General features: G+C 42.5%; 1 protein-coding gene across 2 annotated transcripts; it reads left to right on the forward strand.

The window, feature by feature from the left end:
* The first annotated feature begins 791 nt into the window (after positions 1-791).
* On the forward strand, positions 792-27955 carry kdr (kinase insert domain receptor (a type III receptor tyrosine kinase)). Of its 2 annotated transcripts, none has more exons than XM_069679472.1 (30): positions 792-1054; positions 1870-1963; positions 2046-2248; positions 2686-2807; positions 5399-5567; positions 6809-6948; positions 7244-7427; positions 7948-8068; positions 8801-8958; positions 9050-9203; positions 10643-10763; positions 10871-10982; positions 12332-12679; positions 13728-13874; positions 13965-14096; positions 18218-18324; positions 18654-18786; positions 19911-20015; positions 20105-20218; positions 20506-20594; positions 20929-21091; positions 21199-21290; positions 21400-21522; positions 22826-22937; positions 23027-23126; positions 23205-23310; positions 25704-25849; positions 25941-26025; positions 26189-26274; positions 26393-27955. In XM_069679472.1, the coding sequence occupies exons 1-30, from the start codon at positions 988-990 to the stop codon at positions 26607-26609; spliced, it is 4050 nt and encodes a 1349-aa protein (XP_069535573.1). In that variant the 5' UTR covers positions 792-987; the 3' UTR covers positions 26610-27955. The 2 variants fall into 2 exon arrangements, with proteins under 2 accessions (XP_069535573.1, XP_069535574.1); XM_069679473.1 differs by having other exon boundaries at positions 5402-5567.
* Positions 27956-27986: the final 31 nt, after the last annotated feature.

The raw sequence follows: 27986 nt of genomic DNA on the forward strand, positions 1-27986 counted from the left end.
TCGGCCATCATGAACACAAACGCTATAATCAGTTGTGCCCTGATTGGACAGTTTAGCTTCCTCTGATTGGATGGTCAGTGGACAACGTGGAGGCGAGCTGATTGGCTGGTTAGCTGAGGCGTAAAGAAACGGTCAGCGTGCTTGTAACTTCAGGTTCACACGTGCACGTAGGGAATTTGTGTGTCTTTAAAACATTGTGTCACAAATTTTAAGTCCACAAACACAAAAAGTTTCTACAGCTACAAAAACCTTTTACACATTTGCAAATCTTTTCTGCGAGCACAAAATATTTTTACACCTGCAAAACTTATTTACCAATTCACAAACTTGAATGTGTGGACCCTTTTTTTTTTTACACATTCACAATTTAGAAATGTTTTTACATGCACACAAACGTGAAATACGACCGCAGGCTGTGGAATTATTTGTGAACATTATTTTGCAAGCTCAAAATCTTTCTGGCCATTATTTGTCCCCATACTCGTTGACTTGATTAAAAGGTTTGAGTACTTCCTTCGGCACTTGTAACTCCTCTCCTCGGACCTCGCTTCTTTTAATAATCACCGTAAACTTAAAGCTTTACAACTCAATAATTAAGAGCCACAAGTTGGGTCACAATCTTTGCCCTCAGTTTAGTGTCTGTCCCTCCTACAGTATCTGTGTATACGTGTGTGTGTGTGTGTGTGTGTGTGTGTGTGTGTGTGTGTGTGTGTGTGTTGCTCCTCCCTGCTCAGCTGAAGTGTCTCCATCCTCATCAGCTCCAGAGTGACTCAGTCCGAGCTGCACTTTACACCCCGCTGGTCACCGTCCGCTGCTGCTGCTTCACTTTGTCTTCATGACTTTCACAGACTTTTTTCAGGAGTGGAATATAAAACAGCAGAAGTCAAAGGATTAAAACTACGCGTGTAGGATTATTATCACTTTACTGAAGCCTTGTTTTTTATTGAATTGGATTTTAATGAGGGCTCTGTCCGTGTCCTCTGTTGGATGATGGCTCCTGCAGTCTCCGTCATTCCACTGTTGGGGATTATTCTGGAAATAAGTTGTGTTGCTGGTAAGAGAATACATGAAATACTCATCAAGTCTTCTTTCCTGACTTCCTATTTTGAGAAATAATAATCTAAAATAATTTGACCAGCTTTTCTTAAATTCTTTGGCATTTAATTTTAGCAGGATGGACATAAATGGGCTTTGCTGTAAACTTTTGCAGCTTACGAAAAGTTTGTTAAGTGTGTACACAGGACATCAGAAATATGAGTGATAAAAGTTGTTATAAAACTGTTGTACTGTGCATCAGCTAATTTCTGTTCTCATAACGGGACATAATGACGTGGAAAGTTGGAAAAAGTGTGCAAATCTGACAGAAACTGGTCATAATCCTAGTTTGTATCTGCTAGAGAATACAGCCTGACGCGTGAATTTAGGGGTCATCGAGTTATCCTAAGACGTATTGATATAATGCCCACTTGGTGAGCCTAATGTGTTTTTTCCATACAATAGAGTATGTGCTTTAGGGCCTCTCAGGGAGGTGGTGGGCCGTGTGTATCCTCAGAAACAGGAACCCCACCTAGGCCACACTGTGCTGGGCCATTCAGCCTGACCCAGCCCATCTTCCCCTGCTTCCTGTTTTGACAGAACTCCGCCATTTTCTGCAGCGGAGGAAAAATGGGCCCTCAGAAGCCAGAGAGCCAGTTACAAAACAATTCATTCTGACCTGATTAAACTTCCATGCAACCTTTTCAAAGTGTATAACTGTTGACCTTTGACCCCTCTTTGTATCTAATATGGTTGAGGCCGTGCAAACTGATCTCATCACTATGTTTGCTGTCAGTGTTTGCTGTGAGTGACGTGTGTTGTTGATTCCTGCAGCCATTAATCTGCGGTTCATGCCTGACCCCCCAACACTGAACATCTATGGCGTCCACAGGATGAACAAATCTGACAGCCTGGAACTAACATGCAGGTACGTACCAATACACCTCAAGGAGCTCGATCCCCTCGTTGCCTGTGTCCAAAAACAAAGTTGATATTCCTCTATCTCTTAGAGGTCGACAGTACCTGAGGTGGTCGACGCCTCCTGTCAGCACTCGCTTCTCCACCAGCGACTGCAGCGGATCAGGACTCTTCTGCACGACGCTGCGGATCTCTAACGCGACTGTGAATGAAACCGGACAGTACCAGTGCTCCTACAAAGACCTGAGGGTGGAAGACGGAAAGACGTCAGCAGCTGCTTATGTGTTTGTCAACGGTACAAGCAACCTTCTTTTATAGAGTAGCTGGAGTAATGGAGCTGCAGAAAACTTAGCTAAAACTTTAATTAGGCGAAATGTTACTGCAACTAGTAAAACTGCCAACAGTTGAACCTGAAAATACTGTTAAAAGTTAAACAAATATCTTGTGAATATGGTTCAAAAAATGGTGTGAAACCCCTGCTGTATAATGAGGTTAGACATGTCTTTTCTTACAGTGATTCACAGTAACATTTTGTGTACTTTCATTATATCAAAAGTCACTGGGACCACACAAGCCACACAGAGGATACACTGCCACAGGAAAACTTCATAACTCAAAATAAGATTTGAGCCTGATCCCCCTCCTTGCTTTGATCCTGTCAGTGTTGATTTCCCTTTATTCAAACTGAAATAAAATACGTATCTGATGTTTGCGTACGTGTTTTGATTTCAGACTACAAGGTGCCGTTTGTGCCGTCTGAGAAAGAATACGAGGTGGTGTTCATCCGGGAAGGAGAGCGGGTGGTGATCCCGTGCAGAGGCTCAGTGGAGAATCTCAACGTTACACTCCACACTGTAAGGACGAGTTGTTTCTGTTCCCTTTGTGACCTTTTTTAAGTGAAAATGAAGTGTTAAATAAGCTCAAGGTAACTGTAAGATTTTTTTCAAATTTAAAGCAAAAAAGAGGCAGAAAGATGTAATGTTTTATCCATAATCAATGTCTGAAAAGACAAAGTCATTTGACCACAGATATTGAGATTGTAGCTTTCTCTATTATAATGTTTCTCTTTTTTTCCACTCCAGCCAGACTTCAGAAATTGCCTCAAAAGCAACAGATTACACAAACATTATTCAAATGTTATCAAGGCTGAGTTGTTCTGGTGTTGGCATGTAAATTTAGCTCTGTGTTTGAAACAATTTAACAGCAAATCTTAATGCTTTCAGTTTAATGTGGTTTCAAGCCAACATGCTAAAAATACATTCTCAGGAGTGATATCTACTGCAGCCCTGAGAACTCATTACACTGCAATTTATGACATCACAAAAGACAAGCAAATAAACAACCTTATCAATTTGTCAACACATGCACAACAATGCTCTGCAGATACAAGCACGACCAAATACCGCAACACGACCAAATACCACAACACGACCAAATACCAAAACATGACCAAATACCACAACACAACCAAATACCACAACTTGACCAAATACCACAACCAAATACCACAACATGACCATATACCACAAAATGACCAAATACCACAACTTGACCAAATACCACAACCAAATACCACAACATAACCAAATACCACAAAACAACCAAATACCACAACTTGACCAAATACCCCAACACGACTAAATGCCGCAACACGACCAAATACCACAACACGACAACATACCACAACGTGACCAAATACCACAACATGACCAAATACCACAACACGACCAAATACCACAACACGACCAAATACCACAAAACAACCAAATACCACAACTTGACCAAATACCACAACCAAATACCACAACATGACCAAATACCACAAAACAACCAAATACCACAACTTGACCAAATATCACAACCAAATACCACAACATAACCAAATACCACAAAACAACCAAATACCACAACTTGACCAAATACCACAACCAAATACCACAACATGACCAAATACCACAAAACAACCAAATACCACAACTTGACCAAATACCACAACCAAATACCACAACACGACCAAATACCACAAAACAACCAAATACCACAACTTGACCAAATACCACAACCAAATACCACAACATGACCAAATACCACAAAACAACCAAATACCACAACTTGACCAAATACCACAACCAAATACCACAACATAACCAAATACCACAAAACAACCAAATACCACAACTTGACCAAATACCACAACCAAATACCACAACATGACCAAATACCACAAAACAACCAAATACCACAACTTGACCAAATACCACAACCAAATACCACAACATGACCAAATACCACAACATGACCAAATACCACAACTTGACCAAATACCACAACCAAATACCAAAACATAAGATAAGATAAGATAAGATAAACTATATTGTCCCCGGAGGGAAATTTGTCATGGACATAAGTGCAGTGCTGCTCACAATCAATACATTCATCATACCAATCATACAATACATACAATCATACAATAACATGCCCACTATCAAAAAATAAAAAAGACTGTATCACTGTGGCAAACCAGTGACACAGCAAATATCATAAATACAGTAAGATACCACATGGCAGTAAAACGCAATTTCGTGTTAAAATTTATGCAAGAGTGGAACAACCTCCTACTAAAACATTATGTTATTGCAGGCTGTTTGTTAAGTAGAGTGATGGAAGTAGGGAGGAAGGAGAGCTTGAAGCGATTGTTTTTATATCTACTAGCTCTAAACCGTCTTCCAGAGGGCAATATTTCATATTCTGAGTAGAGAAAATGAGAAGAGTCCTTCAATAATTTTTCCAAAGATAGTTTGAAGGGACAGGTAATCTAATAACCAAATACCACAAAACAACCAAATACCACAACCAAATACCAAAACATAACCAAATACCACAAAACAACCAAATACCACAACACAACCAAATACTACAACCAAATGCCACAACACAACCAAATACCACAACACAACCAAATACCACAAAACAACCAAATACAGCAACAAACCAAATACCACAACACAACCAAATACAGAAAGCAACTAAATACAACAACACAACCAAATACCACAAGACAACCAAATACCACAACACAACTAAATACAGCAAGCAACCAAATACCACAACACAACCAAATACAGCAGCCAACCAAATACCACAACACAACTAAATATATCAGCTCAACCAAATACCGCAACACATTTAGAAACACAACCAAATGTTGCAACACATGCTTGTGTTTTCTTAAACTGCAGTGTTTTGATCTCTTGGGGCCACTGTAGATATCAGTTCCTGCTGCTGATAGCTGCATATCAGCTTCCAGTTATTTTATTAACCCGATGTGATGTTAGTAATGCTATCTTGTTGACTTAGCCAGATAAGGGTACTCATGTTAAATGTGCTGGTGTTGATGTTGTTTTTAATTCAGAGTTCAAAATCAGTAAATTTTTGTGTCTGTCAGAAGTATCCAAATAAGGAGCTCCATCCTGATGGGAAGGATTCTTTGTGGGACGCCCGGACGGGGTTCATTGTTCCCAGTTACCTGATCAGCTACGCCGGCGTCGTGTGCTGCCAGACTCAGATTGGAAATGAGACGTTTAAGTCGCCTCTCTACATCGTTGCTGTTGTTGGTAAGAATTTATCAGCAATTTATCAGATGTAGAAGTCAATATTGTCAATGTTATCTATCTATTGTTATTTGTTTTATTGAACTGAATAAGCAAAACAAAGTGGAAGGTCTGTATGAATGCAGGATTTGGTTTGTGTTTAGTGTGAGAATAGGGGCAGAGGGACTGGAGCATAAAGTCGTGTTTCCACCTAAAGTAAACAAGACTTTAAGGTCCAAGGAACTACTTTTCAAGGAACTTGAAGGTTCTCTCATCCCATTGTTTCATGTTTTATTTTTTCACACATTTTCACATCGCTGTTAACAGTTCATTTTTTTGGTCAGTCATACTACAACAATAAAACCAACGGTAAAATAAAATCTGAAAGAAGTCAACCAATTAGAAGTGTTTAGGGTAGCAAGCCCTACTCCCAAAGTTCCTGTACTGTACTGTAAGAATTTAGGCCCTAGTCCCTGGTAGAAACACAAAACTTCCTTGTTCCTGAGCAAAGTTCCTGTGGTGGAAAAGCACCTTAAGCTAAAGAGGGACTCAGTAAAGTTCCTGTACTCTTGGAAGTTTTTTCCCCCTGAGCAGGGTCTTTGGAGGGGAAAATACGTTTTTTAAATTTTATTTAGGTTCCTCGTCTCTGAGAAAAGTTCTTGTGGTGGAAAAGCAGCTTAGCAAAAGAGGGACTTGGAGAAGTTCTTTTACTTTTGAAAGTACTATCCCCCGGCAGGGTTGTTGTGAGGTAAAATAACATTCCTGGTACTTAACTTAGATCCAAGTCCCTGATAGAAACAAAGGTTCCCCTCTCCTGCATTTGAAACTAAAATCAAGTGAAAAAGGGACTCTCCTGGGCCTTTGAGTGCTTGGGAGGTAAAATAAGGTTCCTGGTGAATAATTTAGACCCCAGACGCTTTTAGAAATGCAGAGGTACCTTATTCCTGCAGTGAAAACTAAAACTTAGCTTAAATAAAAGAAGGACTCTGTGAAGTTCCTGTACTTTTGGAAGTACTATCTCCTGGGCCTTTGCGTCTTTCGGAGGTAAAATAGGGTGCCTGGTAGTTAATTTAGACCCTAGTGCCTGGCAGAAACGCAAAGGATCCTCATTCCTGCAGTAAAAACTAAACTTAAGTTAAAAAGAGTGACTGGGAGAAGTTCTGAGCGAGTGCCGGAGAGTCAGCCCAGTGAGAGAGAGAGTCTACAGTCTTAGGAGAACAATGGGCTGTCGACTGACTGCCATGTCTTCCCTCCCTTTTCCGCAGGATTCAAGATCTATAACCTCACCCTGACCCCCACACAACTCAGGCTGGTTGTGGGGGAGTGGCTGCAGCTGAACTGCACAGCTCACACCGAACTCAACGTGGGCATCGAGTTCAACTGGACGCACTCTGGTCACGCCCTGGTAGGTCTCACTCTGCGATGGTTAACAAGCTTTCACACTTTAAACAAACTCCTGTGACAGTCTTCCATCAGCCTGTTTTACACACAGAGATTACAGAAGTGCTGCACTCACTTCCTGTCGTCCTTGCACATAATCCGTACTTCCTGCTTTCAGGAATCCTTCAGTTTATCTCTGCACCAGGTCAAAGTTCAAAGGTGGCCTGATGTGTGATCCAGCTTGGTGGTCTAAAACAATTTTACCATGTTTCTGATGTGACCATGTGTGTAATCTGCCTCTCTGATGTCTCTCATGTCAGAACTCGGTGAATGGTTCGAGGCCGACCCACGTTACACCCCACAAGAAGAAGCTGTGGAACTCTCTGAAGCTGTTGAACACCCTCATAATAGAAAATGTGACAGTCGATCACACCGGAGATTACACCTGCACAGCATCGAGTGGCCAGATGGAGAAAAGTGCCTCAGCGTTCCTGAAAGTGTATGGTAAGTGTCATAGACTGCTGTTTCAGCGCTCAGAGAAAAGCTGTGTTGGCTTTAAGCATCGCTGAGATATTCTGACATCTTATTTTATCTTGTAGTAAAGTAATTCTATAATTCATAAAAGCACATTTCCTTAAAGGTCATGTTTATAAATGATAAGCAAACTCATGAGATAAATTCACAATAATTATCAAAAGCTAAGTCAAGTCTTTATTTTCCAAAACACTATAAAGAGGCTTATAAAGCTTTATAAGAACATTATAATCTCTTATGAATGTGCTTATAATGAATTATGGACATGGCCTTCGTAGAAAGTTATCCTTTTTTTAAATATAACTTTTAAATGACCTAAATACATAAAATTGACTCGTCCAATTACAAAAACACTCTGTGTTTTATGTCTCGGTTTCTCGTCTGTTTTTTGTTTTATTTGAACTAATCAAAGCAAATTTCTGTCATCTGTGTTGAAGTTAAGTTTCGTATTTGGAAATATTTTTGATTGTGAATTTTCTTGTGTTTGCAGAAAAGCCTTTCATTGACATGAAAGAGCCGTGGACGAAGGTGTGGGAGGTTAATGTGGGAGATCAAACGCCCACCATGATCCCCGTCAAGTACTCAGCCTACCCAGAACCCAGCAGTAAATGGTGAGTTCACCTCGCTTCCCTTGGAAGCTGGGCCATATTTTCCACATTTCCTGGTCTTAATGACTAATAGGTCCAAACACATTGGAATTTCTTCAGCTAGTGCCATGAAACAGGATGCAGTGTTATATTTGCGGGCAAAGTGTCTGACAACATTACAGGAAGGATCCCTACAGAGACAGACCGTTTTGTTATAGAGGAAGATGTTTTTTTTTAACCAGAAACAGCTGTTACATCACTCTCTTCACATTAACCCGACCTCATTGACAAAAACAGTAATTTTACCTTGGAGAACACTGGAGTTGCTCGTCTACCACTGCCTCAAATGGTTAGTTTGCTCAGGTTATTGAGTGTTACAAAAATATTGTGTTAGATCCCAACAAAACATCTTGAACACCAAACCAACCATTCGAGGCAGCGGCCCACCAGCAGCTCCTGTGTTCTGCAAGGTAAAACTTTTCTAATGGAGTCTGGTGTCTTTGAAGGGAGCAATATAACGTCTGTTTGTGGTTAAAACAATCATCTTCCTCTGTAACAAAAAGGTCTATCTCTGTAGGGATCCTTTCTGTAATGTTGTCACACACTTAGAATAACAATCTGAGCCTGTCAGTGGAAACAACAAGAACTTTTAGTGGACAGACTTTGATATCAACGCACGTAAAGTAATCTACTGGAGAAATTCAAAAACTATTTTTAACCGTTTTTTCATTTTGAACTTTTTTTCTTTCTGCTCAGGTTAAAAAACGGCCTTCCAATCAGGGACAACTACAGAATCAAACAGAAGAATGATGCCCTCATCATCCATGGAATCACAGAAGCGGATGCTGGGAATTACACCATCGTCCTGACCAACAAGATGGAGCAGAGACGCTCCTTCCAGCTGCTCGTCAACGGCACGTTCACAATGTTTCTCCTCTTTTTTCTAATTCAATGTTGAGCTGATAAAGAGACAGCGGTGATAACTCTTGATGTCTTCTTCTACAGTTCCTCCTCATATCATAGAGAAGGAGGCGGTGGCCACTGATGTGTACCCGTATGGCAGCAGCCCGACCCTGAGGTGCACCGCTCGTGGATTTCCCACCCCGGCACACATCCAGTGGCAGTGGATGTCCAAAGAGGACTGTCCGCAGGCCTTCCTGTGAGTCACCTCTCGTCTTTTTGTGTTCACATGAATCTCAGTCGGTCATTGTCAACAGGTTGTTGACGTAGAAGGAGGGTCGCTGCTTTCGTGATGTTGACAAAACAAGAGGGGAGACAATGAGGGCGCACTCTGACCCGACGCAGACTAGCGGATGTGATTCAGGCTCCTAAATATGTCCACTTTTAAAAGGACATCAGTGATGCAGACTCAGAATGTGTTTACTCATTTTGTACACTCAGAGACTTGTACTACGAGCTGGGTACAAACACGGGGTCCCGGCAGTGACACAACAGCCTCCTCAGATATGCAGAGATTTCACGAGACAGGAGGAGGCGTGTGTGAGCGGCTGCTTTGAACATCAGCAGGTTTCTTATCTCCTGCCTACACGTCCGAGCTCTTCCTCCGTCTCTGCGCTGTGTTTCCTGTTGTTCCTGTCGTGGTCGCTGTCAAAAAGAGAGCTTCTTCCTGCCTCCTCTCGTGTGCTTTCTGCCCTTCGTTATCACGTCCTTGGTTTAACAGACTTATTCTTCAAAAATCTCAACAAACTTTTCCTGTGTTTTTGAGTTTGGATTGAAAGTTTCTGTTTGCCTGAAATGAAAACAAGTTGCATAACGCAGCAGAGACAAAGAGGAACCAAAAAACAAACATATGAGAACAAAATACGTGAGTGTGTTGATGAAAGTCATGGTTCTCTATTTTTGAGTCTTTTTTCATGTAAAGAGAGACTTCTGCAGAAGACTAACATTGCAGCTATATTTACAAGGAAAAACATCAGTCAGTGACTCTGTATCAGCACTATATGTTCCTGTTAATAACTGCTGCAGCCCTTTTTTAAAGTTTTAAAGTGTTGAAAGAGAGCAAAGCAATGAGAAACTGGAACTGGAAAATAGGGAGAAAAGTGTCAGTAAGCCGGGCTAAACATTAACTGTACAGAAAATAAATCACAGAAAGGTCAAAGAAGACTTCCTGATGAAAGCTTGATGCCGAAACCTGTAGAGGTTTGTCTTAAGGTCCACATGCCACAACAATAAAGGCGAGAGGAGAGGTTGCATGAATCCCAGTCCAAAGAGCACCTCAAACCTACAGTCCAAGAAGCGTGCCTCCCTTTGTATTTTTCACGTTTACAATAAAAATAAATCGGAAAGACACATTTATGTTTTTAAAGGTTATTTTTTTGGCCTTGATAGAGAGAGGAGACTGGATAGTGTTGGTAACAGGTGAAGAGAGAGAGGGGATGACATGCGGCCAAGGGCCAAAGGTGGGAGCCAAATCCAGGGCCGCCACATCGATGACTGTCGCCTCTGTACGTGGGCTGCTGATTTAACCGCTGAGCTAAACAGGCGCCCCAGAAAGACAAAATTAATAAGTAAAAGAACAAAATAAGTCAAAACTATTTGATTGAAGAATATAAGAGAGTGTTTATTTGTGTCCGTCAGGTCGGGGCTGGTGAAGTCGGAGGTGCAGATCGCCCAGTGTAAAGGCTGGAGAGACATCGGCAACAGCACAGGTCACCACCCTGTGGAGCGGAACATTACTGACGCCGATCACAACCAAAAGGTTCACAAATCATCTCGTTTGAAACCCAGCGTTCAGTTAAACAGTATATGTTACATTCTCATCATACTGAACGCACACTTATTAACTAGTTTAACACTTTTCCCCAGAAAATCACGAGCTCTCTGAAGATTCAGAAAGCTGAGACGCACGCTCTCTACAGATGCACGGCTGCCAACAAAGTAGGAGAGGACTCGCGCATCATTTTTTTCCACGTCACACGTGAGCACTCTTTATTCCTTTGTTTATCATTTAGGCCCAAAGACTGTTAATAAAAAGTGCACTTAGTCTCCATTAAGCGTCTAGCTTTGATATTTTGTTTTTGGAGCATGACGTGACCATATTTGGACGAGAGGGTGGAGCTAGAGAGGAGAGAGAAGTTAAGTATTTTAGTGTTTTTAATAATTGTAGTATTGCTAATATTACAGTTTCTGTATATTGTCCGAATATTTGATCATTTTGTTTCTTTGACAAAATTGTTTCTGAAACTTTCATGCCATAAAGCCTTGGAATTGAAAAAAGTTAAATTAATGCTGCGGCTAGCTTAGAGGTTCGTCTGTAACTTACTTTAACTCAACTCTGACAATTGTCCAGATGTACCGTGATTTGTCCCTCTGAAAATAAAGTACAAGTGCGCTAAACAAGAGCCAGGACGAGAGGATTTTCAAACACGCGAGACAATGTCCAGACTGTTAGCCTGCACTTGGAGCAAGTTAATGCATCTTCAATGGGAAAAAAGTATCTGATATTATTGTTTTCTCTTTGGCATTGCCCCAAATTAGGAATCACGTCAAAGTCTCTTTGAGTACGAGCAAACACCCAATAAGACTGCGAGAAAAGATCTCTTTTCCCATTGCCAGTGTCGGTCTCTCTCCTGCTCGTCACCGTGTGACCCGCAGACAGGGTTAGTAACCAGTGAAGATGTTACGGTGGTTAGGTCTTTATTGTATCTATCACTCATTCAGTCTGTTTATCAAACTCGGTGCCGACATATTTGGAACGATGTTCGAGCGCTGCTCGGACGGAGACGGGCGGAGTTTGTAGCTGAGATGACGAGGAGTCGCAGAAGTTACCAACGGAGCATAGCATCGCGCCGGAAAGGGGGCGGAGCTTAGCGTGTCGATGCGGGTTTTGTGTTCCCATCGATGGCGATCAGAGCCAAGGCGATAATTACCCGGGTCTACTGTAGAGTCATGTGACCCGGGTCTGAATGCCGATTGTAACCTTTCTCACTAAGCAAAAAAGCCGGGTGTTAGCGGGTTTCTTGACCAACAGGAAAGCGGCTTAAATGGGAGCATAATTGACGAAATGAACATCACGCTGTGTTGAAGAAGACGAGACGTTGAGACCATAAACTCATTGGGACGATGTTACTGAGGGAATAAATCAGGAGAGAAGTTCACTCAAACTTTTAACCAGTGGAGTCGCCCCCTGGTGGACATTGCAGGTTTTAGGCACTTGATGGTAGGCTTCACATTTCAGTCTGTGTTTGGACCCTTTCTGTAATAACACCTTAAACACAGTACTTCTTACACTCTTCTTTTGCTTCTGTGTCCTTCTGTCTGCTGCAGGCGGCCTCGAGGTGAGTGTGTCTCCGTCCAACAATCCTCTAGAGGAGGACGACGTGGTTCTGCGGTGTAAGGCAGACAGTCTGCTCTACGGGAACTTCAGCTGGTTTCGTGTCATGAAAGTCTCAGAGTCGGAGCCGGTTGCGTCGGTGCAGCCGTGTCGCTCCCTGACGCTGCAGCGGAGACCTCTTCCTCACTCTGAGGTGCTGTCCAACCTGCAGGGCACCAACGTGATGCTGGAGCTGAAGCTGCCCAACGCCACCCGCCAGGACGAGGGTCTGTACGCCTGTCAGGTGGAGAACATCAAGACTCAGGAGAGAACCTGCCTGCTGCGACATCTTTCTCTCAAAGGTAAGAACAAAGAGAAAAATACATTTACCTTTTTTTCAGTAAAAAATAAATTAGTTGATAATTACCTACGTAAAATCAAATCTTGGTTTAAGTGAAACAAATGCTACAGGTTTGTGCATTAGACACAAGTGGAACTGGCTCTTTATTTAAATCAGAATGAGGGTTTATTGCAAATTAGGGTTACTCATAAACTGACTCTGTTTTAGTGTTTTGGTAATCTCTAGATAGAGACTGGATTTGAGTACAGGAAGTGTTCTGGTTTCCATTTGTGGTACGCTAATAGGCTGAGTAGTTTTGACCAATCACGTATCAGCAGGCTGTGGTGTATGCAGGAAGAACAGTCGTAGGAACGTAATCCACCGTAATGACATCCTGGCTCCCATCAGCCTCATCTGACAAAGATTTAACTTCTTATTAATCTCTATAAACAGACATCTGCATGCTAACAGCTAACAGCTAACAATCTGTTCTTGTGTTCTTCTCCTCTTGAGGACAGACCTGACAAAGCTTCATGTTGTTCCTAATCTGCATCATGATGTTGTTCTTTCAGCAAACTGAAGAGCCGTTAATTAAAGTCGATCACAAGAGAATCTGTTTCTGTTTGGGCTTCATCCCGCTGCAGTAAGCCAGAGTGCAGCCTCTGTGTAACTTCCTGTTTACAGTGAGACTGAGACTCAGCACAGACAGATGAACGGGCGCTCCTCCGGGGGATGGGACGAACCAAGAGATGACAGCGTTTATTTAGCAGACACATCTGGAGGGAGAATTTACCTTCACTTTGATCTGAACACACGGTCGCTTCTTGAGCTGCTGACTGGACTGTAAACAATGCAGCGCACGGAGAAGGAAGTCTGCGCTGGAAGTCGTTTATCGCTAAACGCAGCTAAACTGGAATGCCCGACGTGTTCACCGTTGCTCCCAGAGGATGTATCGTCGTCAGACTGTAGCCTAACTCACTCCGTCTGATGTTTTAGGAGAGGCTCTGACTCTGTAGTTTTTATAGTCAAATTGTTGTTTTAAATAAATTGGTATCTGATTCTGATTGTAGGTCTTGAGGCTGCGAGGATCCTCAACAATTTAACTGATCAAAAAGTTAACGTGAGCGCCACCATCACGCTGCTCTGTGATGCTGCCGGGATGCCGAGCCCGACGGTGGTGTGGACCAAAAACAACCAGACTGTGTTGGAGGGCTCAGGTGAGACATGCACCGCTTTTTAGATGAACACTGACTCACTTCATAAGAAAACACAAATATAAAAAAAACATGTATTGATTTCTTGCTCAGGTGTGATTCTGAGCCAGAACAGCCACATCCTGACGATCCAGCGTGTGAAGAAGGAGGACAGCGGCCTGTACACCTGCACCGCCTGTAACAGTCGCGGCTGTGACACCTCACAGGCCTCTCTGACGACTGAAGGTCAGTCCCTGTCTGAACTCAGGACCATTAATATCACAGCCTGCCCTGATGTAGCGTTTCCTGTTCACTGATAGCGTAGATGGGTTCAGAGACTTGGCCCCTTTTAGCAGACAACAGGTTAGACGCCCCCTGCTCCTTCTGCACAGGTGCAGACCCGCTGACATGCAGTCATTGTGTCTCTCTTCTCATTTCATCCTCTTGTCATCTTTCGTGTCTCTTTATGGTTGTTATGGTTTTAAATCTGTTCTGGGAGATTTTGTGCCTCCTACAAGTCGTTTTGAGTCTCTTTTAGGCCTTTGCTTTTCTCTTTGTAGTAGTGCATGAGCATGATATGAGCATGTTGAGTTCCTTTTTTCTGTTTCTTTGTTGTCTGCATCTGTTTTTGGTCATTTTGAAGCTCCAAAATGTCTCCATCTCTTGTCAGTTGCTCTTTGTGTTTGTGTAATAGTTTTGTATTTCCTTCTGGTGGTTGCATCTCTTGTTAGATATTCTGTGTCTCTTTGTGGCCATGGTTATGGTGCCTTAGTTAAGTTGTGTCTTTATAGTCACTCAGTGTAGTTTTTTGTGTGTCTTTGTAGATGTTGTGGATGTTTTTTAGGTTCTCTTTTTAATCACTTAGTGAGTCTTGGTTATTAGTTTGAGTCTCTTTCTGCATCTTTGTAGTCTCATCTTTGTATTTAGGTTCAGTTGTTTTAGGTCTCTATATTCTAATTTTCCATCTTTTGTTGTACCTCTTCGTCTCTTTGTAATGTATTCTATTTACTTTTGTCCTGTTGTGTTCATTTTAAGTCTCTTTGTTGTAGTTTGTTTTCCTGTAGTAGTTGCGTTGCATTTCTGTTTGTTTTTTTGCCTCTTTGTTGTCACTCTGTGTCTCGTTCTAATGTTTTTCGGTCTCGTTGAAGCTGCTTGCATCTTGTTTTGGTAATTTTGTGTCTTACTGAAGTCATTTAAAGTCTTTTTGTAGTTGTTTAGTTTCCCTTGCAGTAGCTTTACCTGTCTTTGTGGTGTCTTCTTGTAATCGTTGTGTTTCTCTCTGTAGTTGTTTTGTGTATCTGTGTTGTTGGTTTCTGTCTGTTTTGCACATTCTGTCTACATTTTTAGGTGTTTTTGTATTTCTGTGATGCTTCTTGTCTCTCCATCTCTGTGCTAGTTTTGTGTCTGTTTTTATTCCCTGTCTCTTTGTAGTTGTCTCCAGCTGTTACTTGTATTTTTCTGTCTCCTTGGAGTCTTTTTAAGTGTCTTTGTAGTTTTGCTCCCTTTGTGGTTCTTTTGGCTCTCGTTGTTGTTTTGCATTGCAGTATTTATTTTCCCTTTGTCGTCACTTTGCTTGTCTTTGTTATCTTATTGTTTCGTTTTAGGGTTGTTTTTCGTCTGTGCCGTCTTTTATAGTTCTTCAGATACTTAAGACTACGCTGTTTATAGTGAATGCCAGAGAGTTTAGCCTTCACCTCTTGGCAGTACCTACATTACTCACAGAGACTATATATATATATATATTTTATATCTGGCTTCAAGGTTTCACCCACTCATATCCCACATAAGACGTTTTTGATATCAAAGATGTAGAGTAAGAATAACTTTGCTTTCCCGTGACAGGAAGCTGGCCCAGTTAGAACACATCCTTCTGGGAGTATCTAAATCCAAAACAATGAGGTGGCTGCAGGACAAAGGGAGAGGCCTGCTCCAGCCTCTGCTCTCCTGTCCACCCGTCTCTGTCCTGAACACAGAGACACAGTGACAAACAAACAAGTGCACTAACTAGAACCAACCGCCTACGTGACCCGGGCCCCGCCAGCAGAATGTGGACCCAGTTACAACAGGTCCTAGCTCAGGGGCCAGAACTGCTAACGAGGGAGGCGAGAGGACAGATCTGCTTATGAGAAAATCTCTGTACATGGGGGAGTTTTACAGAGAAACATCCAGGGAGAGCGAGAGCGTGAGGGCAGTTTTATCTCATATCATATTTAGAAGGAAAAGACTTGAAAGGATACAGGAAGAGAACAAGCAACTGCAGAGAGTCAGAGAGACAAAAAGGAGAAACCTAAGGAGACTCTTAATGACAACAAGAAGACACAAAGTGACCACAAAGAGACTGAAAGAGAGAGACACAATAATAACAAAGATACTCCAAATTACTACAAATGGATACAAATGACTAAAATAGTCGCAAAACAACGACCAGGAGACACAGAGTGACCACAAATAGGTATCTACAAAAAGACAGAGCACAACTACAAACAAACAAAACTTCAAGAGAAACAGAATGACTACAAAGAGACACAAAACAACTACAGAGATACAAAGAGACACAAAACAACTACAGAGAGACAAAGAGACACAAAACAACTACAGAGATACAAAGACATAAAACAACTACAGAGAGACAAAGAGACACAAAACAACTACAGAGAGACAAAGAGACACAGAGACACAAAACAACTACAGAGAGACAAAGAGACACAAAACAACTACAGAGATACAAAGACATAAAACAACTACAGAGAGACAAAGAGACACAAAACAACTACAGAGAGACAAAGAGACACAAAACAACTACAGAGAGACAAAGAGACACAAAACAACTACAGAGATACAAAGACTCAAAACAACTACAGAGAGACAAAGAGACACAAAACAACTACAGAGAGACAAAGACACACAAAACAACTACAGAGAGACAAAGAGACACAAAACAACTACAGAGATACAAAGACATAAAACAACTACAGAGAGACAAAGAGACACAAAACAACTACAGAGAGACAAAGAGACACAAAACAACTACAGAGAGACAAAGAGACACAAAACAACTACAGAGAGACAAAGAGACACAAAACAACTACAGAGAGACAAAGACATAAAACAACTACAGAGAGACAAAGAGACACAAAACAACTACAGAGAGACAAAGACGTAAAACAACTACAGAGAGACAAAGAGACAAAAAACAACTACAGAGAGACAAAGAGACACAAAACAACTACAGAGAGACAAAGACACACAAAACAACTACAGAGAGACAAAGAGACACAAAACAACTACAGAGAGACAAAGAGACATAAAACAACTACAGAGAGACAAAGAGACACAAAACAACTACAGAGAGACAAAGAGACACAAAACAACTACAGAGAGACAAAGACGTAAAACAACTACAGAGAGACAAAAGATACTCAAAACAACTGAAAATGACTTCAATAAGACAAAAAGAATACAAGAGACTCAAAGCCACAATAAAAGAACAAAACAATTTCATTGAGACACGATACCACTAAAACGAGGCTTAAAATAAACAAATAAAAACAAAAAGAATACAAAGAGACAAATAACGACTATACAGAAACACAAAACAACTTCAAGGAGATACTAAATGAGTATGGAGAGACATAGAACAACTACAGAAAGACAGAGACACAAAACAAACAAAAAGAGATACAAAAGACTCCAACAGACAAAGAATAACTAAAAGGATACAAGGATACAAAACAACTACAAAGACACTATGAAAGAGACGAACTAAAAACTACCAGGAGAACCAAAGTGATTCAATAAACTACATGATGACAAACAACTTCCAGACGACAAAGAAACAGAAACAAAAAGGTGACACAAAAACATCTCAAGGAGAATCAAAATGACAACAAGAAGACACAAAATGACCAAAACAACTGTAAAGAAACTCAAAAGATTCACAGAGTCACCTTTTTACTTTCAGTTTGACAAAGCAAAGTGAATCTGTGTGAGAAGAAGTTACAAATACTGAAGCGAGTAGAGGCGGTGCATTGCAGCATGTAGTTACACACCAACAACACTCTGAACGGCCTTTTCCAGGTTGTCTTTGGCCGCTGTCGTTCGAGCTGACTCCTGAACATTTGTTTTTACTAGATAAAATGTCAGTTTGCTTACAGTCCAGATTCCAACAGTCTTCCTTCCTCCAACCCAAACACAGACACACACATACACAAATGTTCCTCCTAAAGACAATGACAATCCTGACTGAACCTTATGCAACGCTGCCAGGGCACGCCACCCAGAGGACAGCCCACATTCCTCTGACTGCCCAACGTTTCTCTGTTCTTTCTTACACTTTATTATTATACGGTTGTTTGTGTTTATTCTAGGCGCAGAGGAAAAGACCAATGTGGAGCTGATTGTTCCGATCGGATCGGTGGTCATCGCCATGATTTTCTGGTTGCTGATCGTCTTCGTCATCCGTGGAAGAAAGAGAGTAAGAACTTCCTCATCCTCATCCTCTCTTTGCCATACTTTTCCTTCCGTGGATTTTCCCTCCGGTTACACTCAGGGGAGCCGATAATGATTTAGAAAGGGTTTACAGCACACACACACTAACACACACACTGCGGGGCTGTAAGCCTGATTAGAAGTGACTGGTCTGGCTCTCCGTGGCTGCTCTCCTTTGTATCCTGAAACAACAGGGCCACTCTCTGCTTCCATAAGTCACGTAGACCAGCAGCACTGATTGGGCCCCCGTTTACCAGAGGGGACGACTGCTGTACAGATAACAGCTCACATACCTTCTCTCTCAAACTGTTTCAGCCAAACGGTGGCGATCTGAAGACGGGCTACCTGTCCATGATCCTGGACTCGGAGGACATGCCGATGGACGAGTGTGAGAGACTCACGTATGATGCTAACAAATGGGAGTTCCCTCGGGACAGGCTGAAGCTAGGTGAGACACAAACCTGATTCAAACCAGAGAAAACACAACATGTGCACAAGGGAGACAGTTCTTCCACTCATGACAACAAGCATCTGTATCACTGAAGTGTCCATGAGCAAGACACAGGGTCCATACAAGCTCCGTCTCGCCCTCATCTCCCTGTGGAGACGAAACGGGCAAAGAAAAGATTATAAATGATCACGTTTCATTATGTTGGAAGGATCTCATTTTAATCAGTCAGACTTTATTTTTTATATCATTTTTCATACAACTTTTTCGAACATCTACATAGATGCTTTCTCAAGTTAAAAATGGCAACAGCACAAATATGATCTATTTGAGAGACAGAAAATCAAGGGAAGAAAAACATGTAAACGGAGGGCAGAGAGCGTTTATGTATTAACTCATGTACAAACTTAGATTGTTCTTCTAAGTGTCTGACAACATTACAGAAAGGATCCCTGCAGAGACAGACCTTTATGTTAGAAAGAAAGATGCTGATCTGAAGCCAAACAAAGCCCTTACGTCACTCTCTTCAAAGCCACCAGACTCCACTGACTTAAAGTGTAATTTTACCTCATAGAACACGGGAGGTGTTTGTCTGCAGCTACACGGATCGAAATGTTATTTGTAGTTTTGCATTATCGTACCTTACACAAGTATGGTTTTAGAACTAACCATATAAAACACCAAAGTCACCTTTTTACACAAACATGCTAACCGATAGAGGCAGTGGCAGATTAGCACCTCCTGCGTTCTGCAAGGTAAAACGACATGTAATGTCAGTGGAGTCTGGTGGCTTTGAAGAGAGCGATGTAACGTCTGTTTCTGGTTAAAAAAAATCATCTCCCTCTTTCACAAAAAGGTCTCTCTCTGTCGGGATCCTTTCTGTAATGATGTCAATGACAAAAACAAGAACTTTTAGTGGATATTTAGTCGGCTGCATTTCCCCTGAAGGATTAAGTGACGGCCATTACAGCCCATTTCATGGCTGTTGAAGCAGGCCCGAAACCTTTTGTACCTTTCAGACATTCAGACCCTGATAATATGTAAACATAGTGCTACATCCAAGACTGCAGTGTCTGTATGGCATTGATGTTTTTACAAGTAAAGATAAATGATCTGCATTAAAGGTGACCCACTGGGACGAGGAGCGTTTGGTCAGGTGGTTGAAGCAGCCGCCTTTGGCATCGAGAAAGCCACAACATGCACCACAGTCGCTGTCAAGATGCTTAAAGGTGAGTGTTTGGTCCCTTTCTCTGCACATTCATACCGACGGAGCGCTCGGTGAAAACCTCCCTTAAATGTACGTCTCTGCGTGTTACAGAGGGAGCCACATCGAGTGAGTACCGCGCCTTGCTGTCAGAGCTGAAAATCCTCATTCATATTGGACATCATCTGAATGTGGTGAACCTGCTGGGAGCCTGCACGAAGCCTGGAGGTGAGTGTCTGCACATTATTTACTTAGTCCCCTTCTGCAGCCGGATCACGCAGCGCTCCAGAGTAATCTTCCTCTTTATGTTGGAACTTTACAAGCGTTCCCTGACATAATTACAAACCACGATACATGTGTTTATTTGAGCTGGCTTGTGTTTATTTTCCTTTCTCTCTAGTACACCTCACACTCGCCCCATTACATCAGTCTGTTAATTCCTCCATGATCCTGTAATGTAAAGTTATTACTCACTTTGATCCCCCACCTCTTTGCTCTTCTCTCTCTCTCTGCAGTGCCGCTGATGGTGATCGTGGAGTACTGCAAACACGGAAACCTCTCCAGCTACCTGAAGAGCAAACGAGGAGAGTACAGCCCCTACAAGGTAAATGATGCTGATGCTCTGATGTGGTTACACCAAGCCCAGAGCTCTGCGGAGAAGACAGCCGTGTTTAAAGTTAGCTTCTTTAGTCTAATAAATAAACTCGATCTCATTCTTTGGGAAATACGATGGCTTAAATATGGCTTCTTGTAGCTCCAGAAAAAAACAGATTTATGGCTTCAAAAAGGCCGTCAACAAAACTATTCAGTGACGTCTCATTGTTGTACAGATCGTATCAGACACACAAACAAAAGCTGCATTAATCCTTCTATCGATTCTTCGTTTTCTCGCCTCATTTTCTCTCTAATGTTTGTTCTCTTTTCACGCTGCCTCACAGAGGAAGCGGGTGGACAGCCAGAAGTGGTCGACAGTGGAGGAGGATGTGACTGAAGGGGACCTTGGTTTGGGGAAGATCGCTCAGCTGGACATCTGCACGGGAACGGCCGTCTGCTCCAGAGCCGGAGACAGGCCTTCAGGCAGCCACATGGACACTGGTGAAGGTGGTGAAGACGACAATGACAGTTTTCATTTTCCAACAGCTTGTAGTCGCTTGTCATGTTGTGAAGAGCTCAAATTTATGTTTGTAAAATGCATCATGTGACCACAGAGAGCTCAGACGAGGACCACCTGACCATGGAGGACCTGATCAGCTACAGCTTCCAGGTGGCCAAAGGGATGGAGTTCCTGTCCTCCCGCAAGGTGAAGCCGTGTTTATTTAGAAATCTGTGTGTTTGCTTGAAGACATCCAAAATTGCAGATAAAAATCGCTCCTTGAATGTGACTTCCTGTGTTTCTGTCTGCTCTGCAGTGCATCCACAGAGACCTAGCAGCCAGAAACATCCTGCTGTCAGAGAACAATGTGGTGAAGATCTGCGACTTTGGCCTCGCCAGAGACGTCTACAAGGACCCCGACTACGTCCGCAAGGGAGATGTGAGTCCATGAGTTAGTCCAAGAGTTATTAGGATTCCCATGGAGGACCTGCCCACCGGGGAACTCCCCCGAGAAAGTCCCTATTTTCCATTTGCAAAAGAAAGATGGAGAACGCCAAGCCTGGGATTTATCAGAATAAATGAGTTGAAAGGAGAGGTGACATCACTGTAGACTTTAACTGTTGATGCTTTTTAAGGCTACCGTGCAGAGCTGTTACATTGGCTTTAAAAGATGGCTGTTCAACCAATCACCGTACAATAAACATCAACACAAGTTCCTCTTGTGCTGGGACACTACCTTCTGTTAAGTAAGGGTAACCCTCTAAACTGCATCCCAGAAGTGAAGCAAATATTTGACATGGCATGATTAAATACAAAGTCAGCGCAGAGACTCGAATAGATGCATTTTTGAACTGAAGCTAGACGTTTTGCCGTGTTGAGAAAGCCATAGTTTTTTTCTGATAAAGAGGGATAATTGATCACTTGAACTACATTCAAAAAACATCCATCCATCCGTATTCCTCCGCTTCTCGGGGTGTGGTTGCGGTGGCGGCAGGCTAAGCAACGTGACCCAGACGTCCCTCTCCCCAGCAATGTTTTCCAGCTCCTCCTGGGGGATCTCAAGGCGTTCCCAGGCGAGGTGGGATATATAATCCTTCCAGCAAGCTCAGGGTCTGTTTGGGGTCTCCTCTCAGTTGGACATGCCCAGGGAGGCGCCCAGGAAGCATCCCAACCACATGCCCGAACCACCTCAACCTGCTCTACTAGCCGCTCTCCTCCGAGCTCCCTCTGGATGTTGTTTACTTGTTTCATCTTTCAGACAACCCTGACGAAGCATCCATGTTTACCCTTTGGTGTGGTTTTCTGATGTATTAAGATGAGAGAATATTTGTGGGTTGTGTTAAACACAAAACAGATGAACAGAAATGATCCGGGGCGCTGGTTGAGCTTCATGGTTGAAGCGTGCACCCCATTTATAGAGGCTCAGCCTCGATGCAGCAGCCCTGGGCTCGACTATGAACCTCGGCTCTTTGCTGCACGTCTCTCCACTCTCTCTTCCCATATTCCGACTTGATCCACAGTCCCATCTATAAACACGAATGATGATGATCAGCTTAACGCAGAGCAAAATGTTCTTTGCAAAACTTTACAGCTGCGATCCTTCCTACTTCTTGCAGTGCAAACACAGAAAAAAGGAACAACACCTCCAACTGTTCTTAAACTATAAAGAAGTTCCTCCGCCTAAAGATGATTCATCACTAAACCTGTGAAGTGATTTAACATACGTCTTCATCTCACCGCAGGCTCGACTCCCACTGAAGTGGATGGCTCCTGAGACCATCTTCGACCGTGTGTACACCACGCAGAGTGATGTTTGGTCCTTTGGGGTTCTTCTCTGGGAGATCTTCTCTCTGGGTAAGTCGAGTTATCGACAGCACACACAACACTAGACATATAATGACCCCTGTAATCATGCAATATCACCTCTTTCATATCTCCTGCAGGGGCTTCTCCTTATCCGGGGGTTTGTATCGACGAGTCTTTCTGCAGGAGACTGAAGGAGGGCACCAGGATGAGACCGCCGGAATACGCCACCAATGAGATGTGAGGGGAAATCATGCAGTTCATCACACCACAGAAATGTTACTCGCTTCAGTGTCTAACTGTTTCCTGTGTTCACAGATATCAGACCATGTTGGACTGTTGGCTGGACCGTCCCACAGACCGGCCGACGTTTGCAGAGCTGGTGGAACATCTGGGCGACCTGCTGCAGGCCAGCGCTCAGCAGGTCTGTTTGGATCAACTTAATCTCCACTGTGTGCATAAATAAGTTCTTTATTTTAATCACAGCTACAGGGGATGTTCAACAGCAGAAAACATCTTAAATATTATCAGTGTGTTTGAGCATTCAACAATCATCGAGAAATCCATCACACAGGAAGCAGACGCAGCAGATTCTGATTCTGATGAAGGGCACGCAGGTTTCCTTACAGTCCCTGCCGTCATTGTGCCATTATTAATGCTGCTCCCTGTTAATGCAAAACAAAACACATCAGCAAGTTCAAACTAACTCAGCGAGCTTTGCCAAGTCCTTCTGGGAAATGTAGGAAGTAAAATGAACAGGCGGAGCTTAAGAGGGTTTGTCATGAAGGCTGATTACGTAACAATGAAAGAAGAGTTATTACTGGAATACATTTCATATCAGCAGCTGTGGAGGTGAACTTGAGGTTCTTGCTCGTGTCTTCCTTCGTACTTCTACTCTGACTCTCAGGAGGAAGTGTACTCGTTACTGCGTTACGTTTATCTGAGAACATTAGTTAAAATGTACTCCAAAGTTTCAGACGACTGATGTGAAATATAATCAACACATTAATTCTGATATTATTTCATTAATCAGACTTTACTGAGTCTCAGGGGGAAAATATAGTATATAAAGTATATTCAAACATATTTAAATTGAAGTATATCCACATTCAGCTGTAGCATTAAAATCAGAAACACCTCAATGCATCAATTATTATTTAAGGGATAATAAAACAAAGTTTTAGCCTCCAGATTGGTCATTAATTCCTGATTAAGAAGCTCTCTGCCAACATTATCCTTCTTGTACTTAAGTCACTTTGTAAAGACAAAATAAGACCTCACTTTCTGTTTGCAAACATCTGCTCCCAAAATCTCTTCCCCGTTAAACCTGAGGGTTTGACACCTGAAACAGTCAATACCTTATCTTGTAAGGTTTTTTTAAAGGGGGGGTATTATGCTAATTTCAAGCCCCATATTTCACTCTCTGATATCTGTGGAGTAGCTTAGCATAATTTACATATTTACATATAATTTAAAAAGCTCCTACTTTTTCTCACACTGGTGCTCTGTGCAGGCCCTCATACAGCCTCTGCCTGAAACGACTCAGTGAGCTCTGTCCCTTTAAGAAACCCCGCCCCTACGAGACAGCCCCGCAGTGAAGAAACGAGCAGCTGGGAGAAATGTTGTCTCGTGCCTTCTTCATCAGGAGATGCAGATAAATGTAACTTTCTCTCAGCAGTTTTTACAAAGTTACTGAACAAACTTGATCCTGTGCAGAGTGAGCGGTGCAGTGGAGCGGAAAGTTACGCAGAGACACAGCGTGTAGAAAAACCTGTGTGAAACCTGGCGTTCACAGGAGCCTGCAGACGGAGCTGAGAAGTCTGGGGATTACTCCAACATACTTTTACCTACAGATTCACCCACGTTCAGTCTTATTACATATATGTCCAAAAATGTGAAACAGCATAATAACCCCTCTTTAAGGAATGTTGATGTTCAGTGCTGCAGTGTAGACTTTGCAAGGCCAGTGCATATTGAACAAACATTTTAACCAGAGCTTCTCAGTAGGTGTCTGTATTCTTTGCCAGAAATTATTGAACATCCTGCAGCCAATCAGGATTAAGAAATCATTCACAACACGGTATATATATATATATATATATATATGCATATACATATATATAAAATATTCTTCATTTCCAAGAGAGCCGTGCTGCAGGAGGAGTTCTTTCTTTTAACTTTGTTTCTACATGTTTGGCTGCCGGGGTCGGCCCTACACATGCGTCTGTATGTGACTGGCTGACTGACTGAGTGAGCCAGTGACGGTACTTTCAGAGCCATAGAGAGAGAGAGTTGCGACATCATAATTGCAGATCATGGAGCATATTCCACTGACACGACTTTCTGTCTATAAGGCTCTGGATACTTTGGCGGGGAGTAGGCGGGGCTGCTCCTCTGCTGTCCTCACCTACGTCCGCAGCGCGCACCTGCTTTCAAACACGTTGTCATCGGCCTCATGAGGACAGTCCTTGTAACACATTGATTACGAAAGCGCTCATTGACCTGATGCGGTCAGCCACATACGAGGTTTTGACCTCGTCTTGTTGTTGTATATTTTGATGCTTATACATATATTTTCTTGAGGTTATGTCTACCAGTAATAATAATAACACATTTTATTTAGCACTTTTCATAAAACTCAAAGGCACTCTACCTGATCACAGAACACATGAACACAGATCAGCTGCAGGAGTTTAACTTAGTAAAGTAAAGTTCTTCAGCACTGAATATTTCTGATTAATGACATCACTGATTTAAAAGTTCATATCTAGTGTGTGTGTGAGGTTGTTACATAATCAGCGTACTGTTGTTCTGCAGGACGGGAAGGACTACATCCCCCTAACAGCAGTCGGCGAGGCAGAAGGATCCACGGTGACCTGTGACCCCAGGAGACCCTACAGCAGACCTCAGAGCAGGGAGATCCTGGAAGCTCAGCTCCACTACGACAACCCATCGTCTCTCGGGTCAGACTGACGATCCTCTTCACTCCGTCACGCTTTAAAGGTTAAAATACTCAGCGGTGAATGTCGTCCAATCACGTGTCTCTTTTTGCAGACTATCGCAGCAGAGCGAGCGGTGCAGCCGGCCGCTCAGCGTGAAGACGTTTGAGGACATCCCTGTGGCCGTCAGCAGTGTCATGGTGAGTGCACGCTAATATTTACTCTTTAATATTTGTTTATTTATCGCTCAACGTGAACAACGTGATCACACATTGCAGAGTTTCCTCATACAGTGCAGGCCAAGTATAAACCAAAGAATATGAGTGGCAGTGTTGTTAACTTCACTTGTTGGCTCTTCCTCAGGAGGGTCACACAGACAGCGGTATGGGCTTCTTATCAGAGGAGGTGAAGGGTTTGAATCAGCAGCTGTCAACGACACCCAACTTCAGGTGAGAAGCAACCGTCAGCACATCACCCAGCCAGCTATAACACAATATATCACTATACATATCCTGTTTATAAGGAGCACATTTAAATACCCGTCCTCTTCCTGCTGTGTCTCCTCAGCCAGCTGCTGCGCTGTAAGAGTAAAGAGTCTCTGGCCTCCGAGTCGTCCAATCAGACGAGCGGATACCAGTCGGGGTACCACTCCGACGACACGGACACCCCGATCTACGCTAACGAGGAGGTGATCATGAAGCACAACATGCTGAAGAAGCCTCCACTGCCCAAGACGCCGGACAAATTCAACGTGGAGATCCGCTACAGCACGCCGCCCGTCTGACCCCACGTGTTCTCCAACCCCTGAGTCGTCTCACTGTACAGTTTCTGTTTATTAATCTTTAGGAACAGTGACAACACACGCAACAGATAACTTAACGTGTTATTATAGAACTTGGGCCCTGTTTTCACATCTTTTAGAGTCTAAATGACAAAAGGAATTGCTCTTGTCGATCATCTAAACCGGTAGCCATGAAACAGGCTGTGATGTCTTTCAGGGCAAATGTGCTCCATCAAAGTACGTCCACTAAAGTTCTTGTTGTTTCCACTGACAGGCTCAGATAGTTATTAAGTGTCTGACAACATTACAGAAAGGATCCCTACAGAGATAGACGGACAGAAATAGCCATTTCATCGCTCTCTTTAAAGTGACCAAACTCCATTAACAAAAACACAAATTTTACGTCGCAGAATACAGGAGTTGCTGGTGTACTGCTGCCTCTGTCAGTTAGTTTGTTCTTGTTATTGTGGGACTTTGGTGTTTTAAAGGGGAAGTTTAAATCAACATTTTATTTATGTAACACAAAATAACACACCAAAAAACATCCAGCTCCAGGCAGCATTAGATAAAGAACTTTTGCGTTCTTCAAAGTAAAATTGCTGATTTTGTCAATGGAGTCTGGTGGCATGGAAGAGAGTGATGTAACAGCTGTTTCTGGATTAAAAATATCATCTTCCTCTGTAACAAAAAGGTCTTCCTCTGTAGGGATCCTTTCTGTAATGTTGTCACACACTGAGAATAACAATCTGATCGTCAGTGGAAACAACAAGAACTTTTAGTGGACGCACTTTGATTAGGAGCATTGCCTGAACGATGACGTTGCAGCCATTACACGCCAATTTCAAAACTTAATACACCTATAAATCATTTAGACCCCTAAATATGTAAAAGTGGAGCCCAAGTTTAAAAATTACCGGAATGACCCTTTAATAAGTCAGCTTGGGAAAAACGTAGGTTGTATGAAAAATGTGTCAGCGCGCTCTCGTCGGAGGAATGCTATCATGTTTACACAGCGATTAAAAGGTCTGAGGAGCCGAGACACGAGGACACGCCTACTTCCTGAGGTGCAATCCACCCACTTCCTGTATTGCAGGAAATGGCATGTGGAATTTTCAGACAACTGAACCAGCAAATATTTTCTTTCTTTGTCTTTTCTTTCTGTTTTTAAATCTCGTTGACACACTAAACGCCTGTTCATGTGGCGTTTTACACAGATCAATCAGAGCAGGGTTTCCAGTCACGTTTGTACAGCTCCTTTAGGCATATAACAGTATTTTATTAAAGTGTATTACTAAACCTGCCGTAAATGTAACTAGTTTTATAAAATAAAATACTCACAGATAAAAACAGTTCTGCTGTTTTTTGTTTCTTTGTTTGACA

This window comes from Semicossyphus pulcher, unplaced genomic scaffold (genome assembly GCF_022749685.1).
Source record: "Semicossyphus pulcher isolate SPU_LCO1_2020_fin unplaced genomic scaffold, fSemPul1.0.p SCAF_4, whole genome shotgun sequence".
Lineage (NCBI taxonomy): Eukaryota > Metazoa > Chordata > Actinopteri > Labriformes > Labridae > Semicossyphus > Semicossyphus pulcher.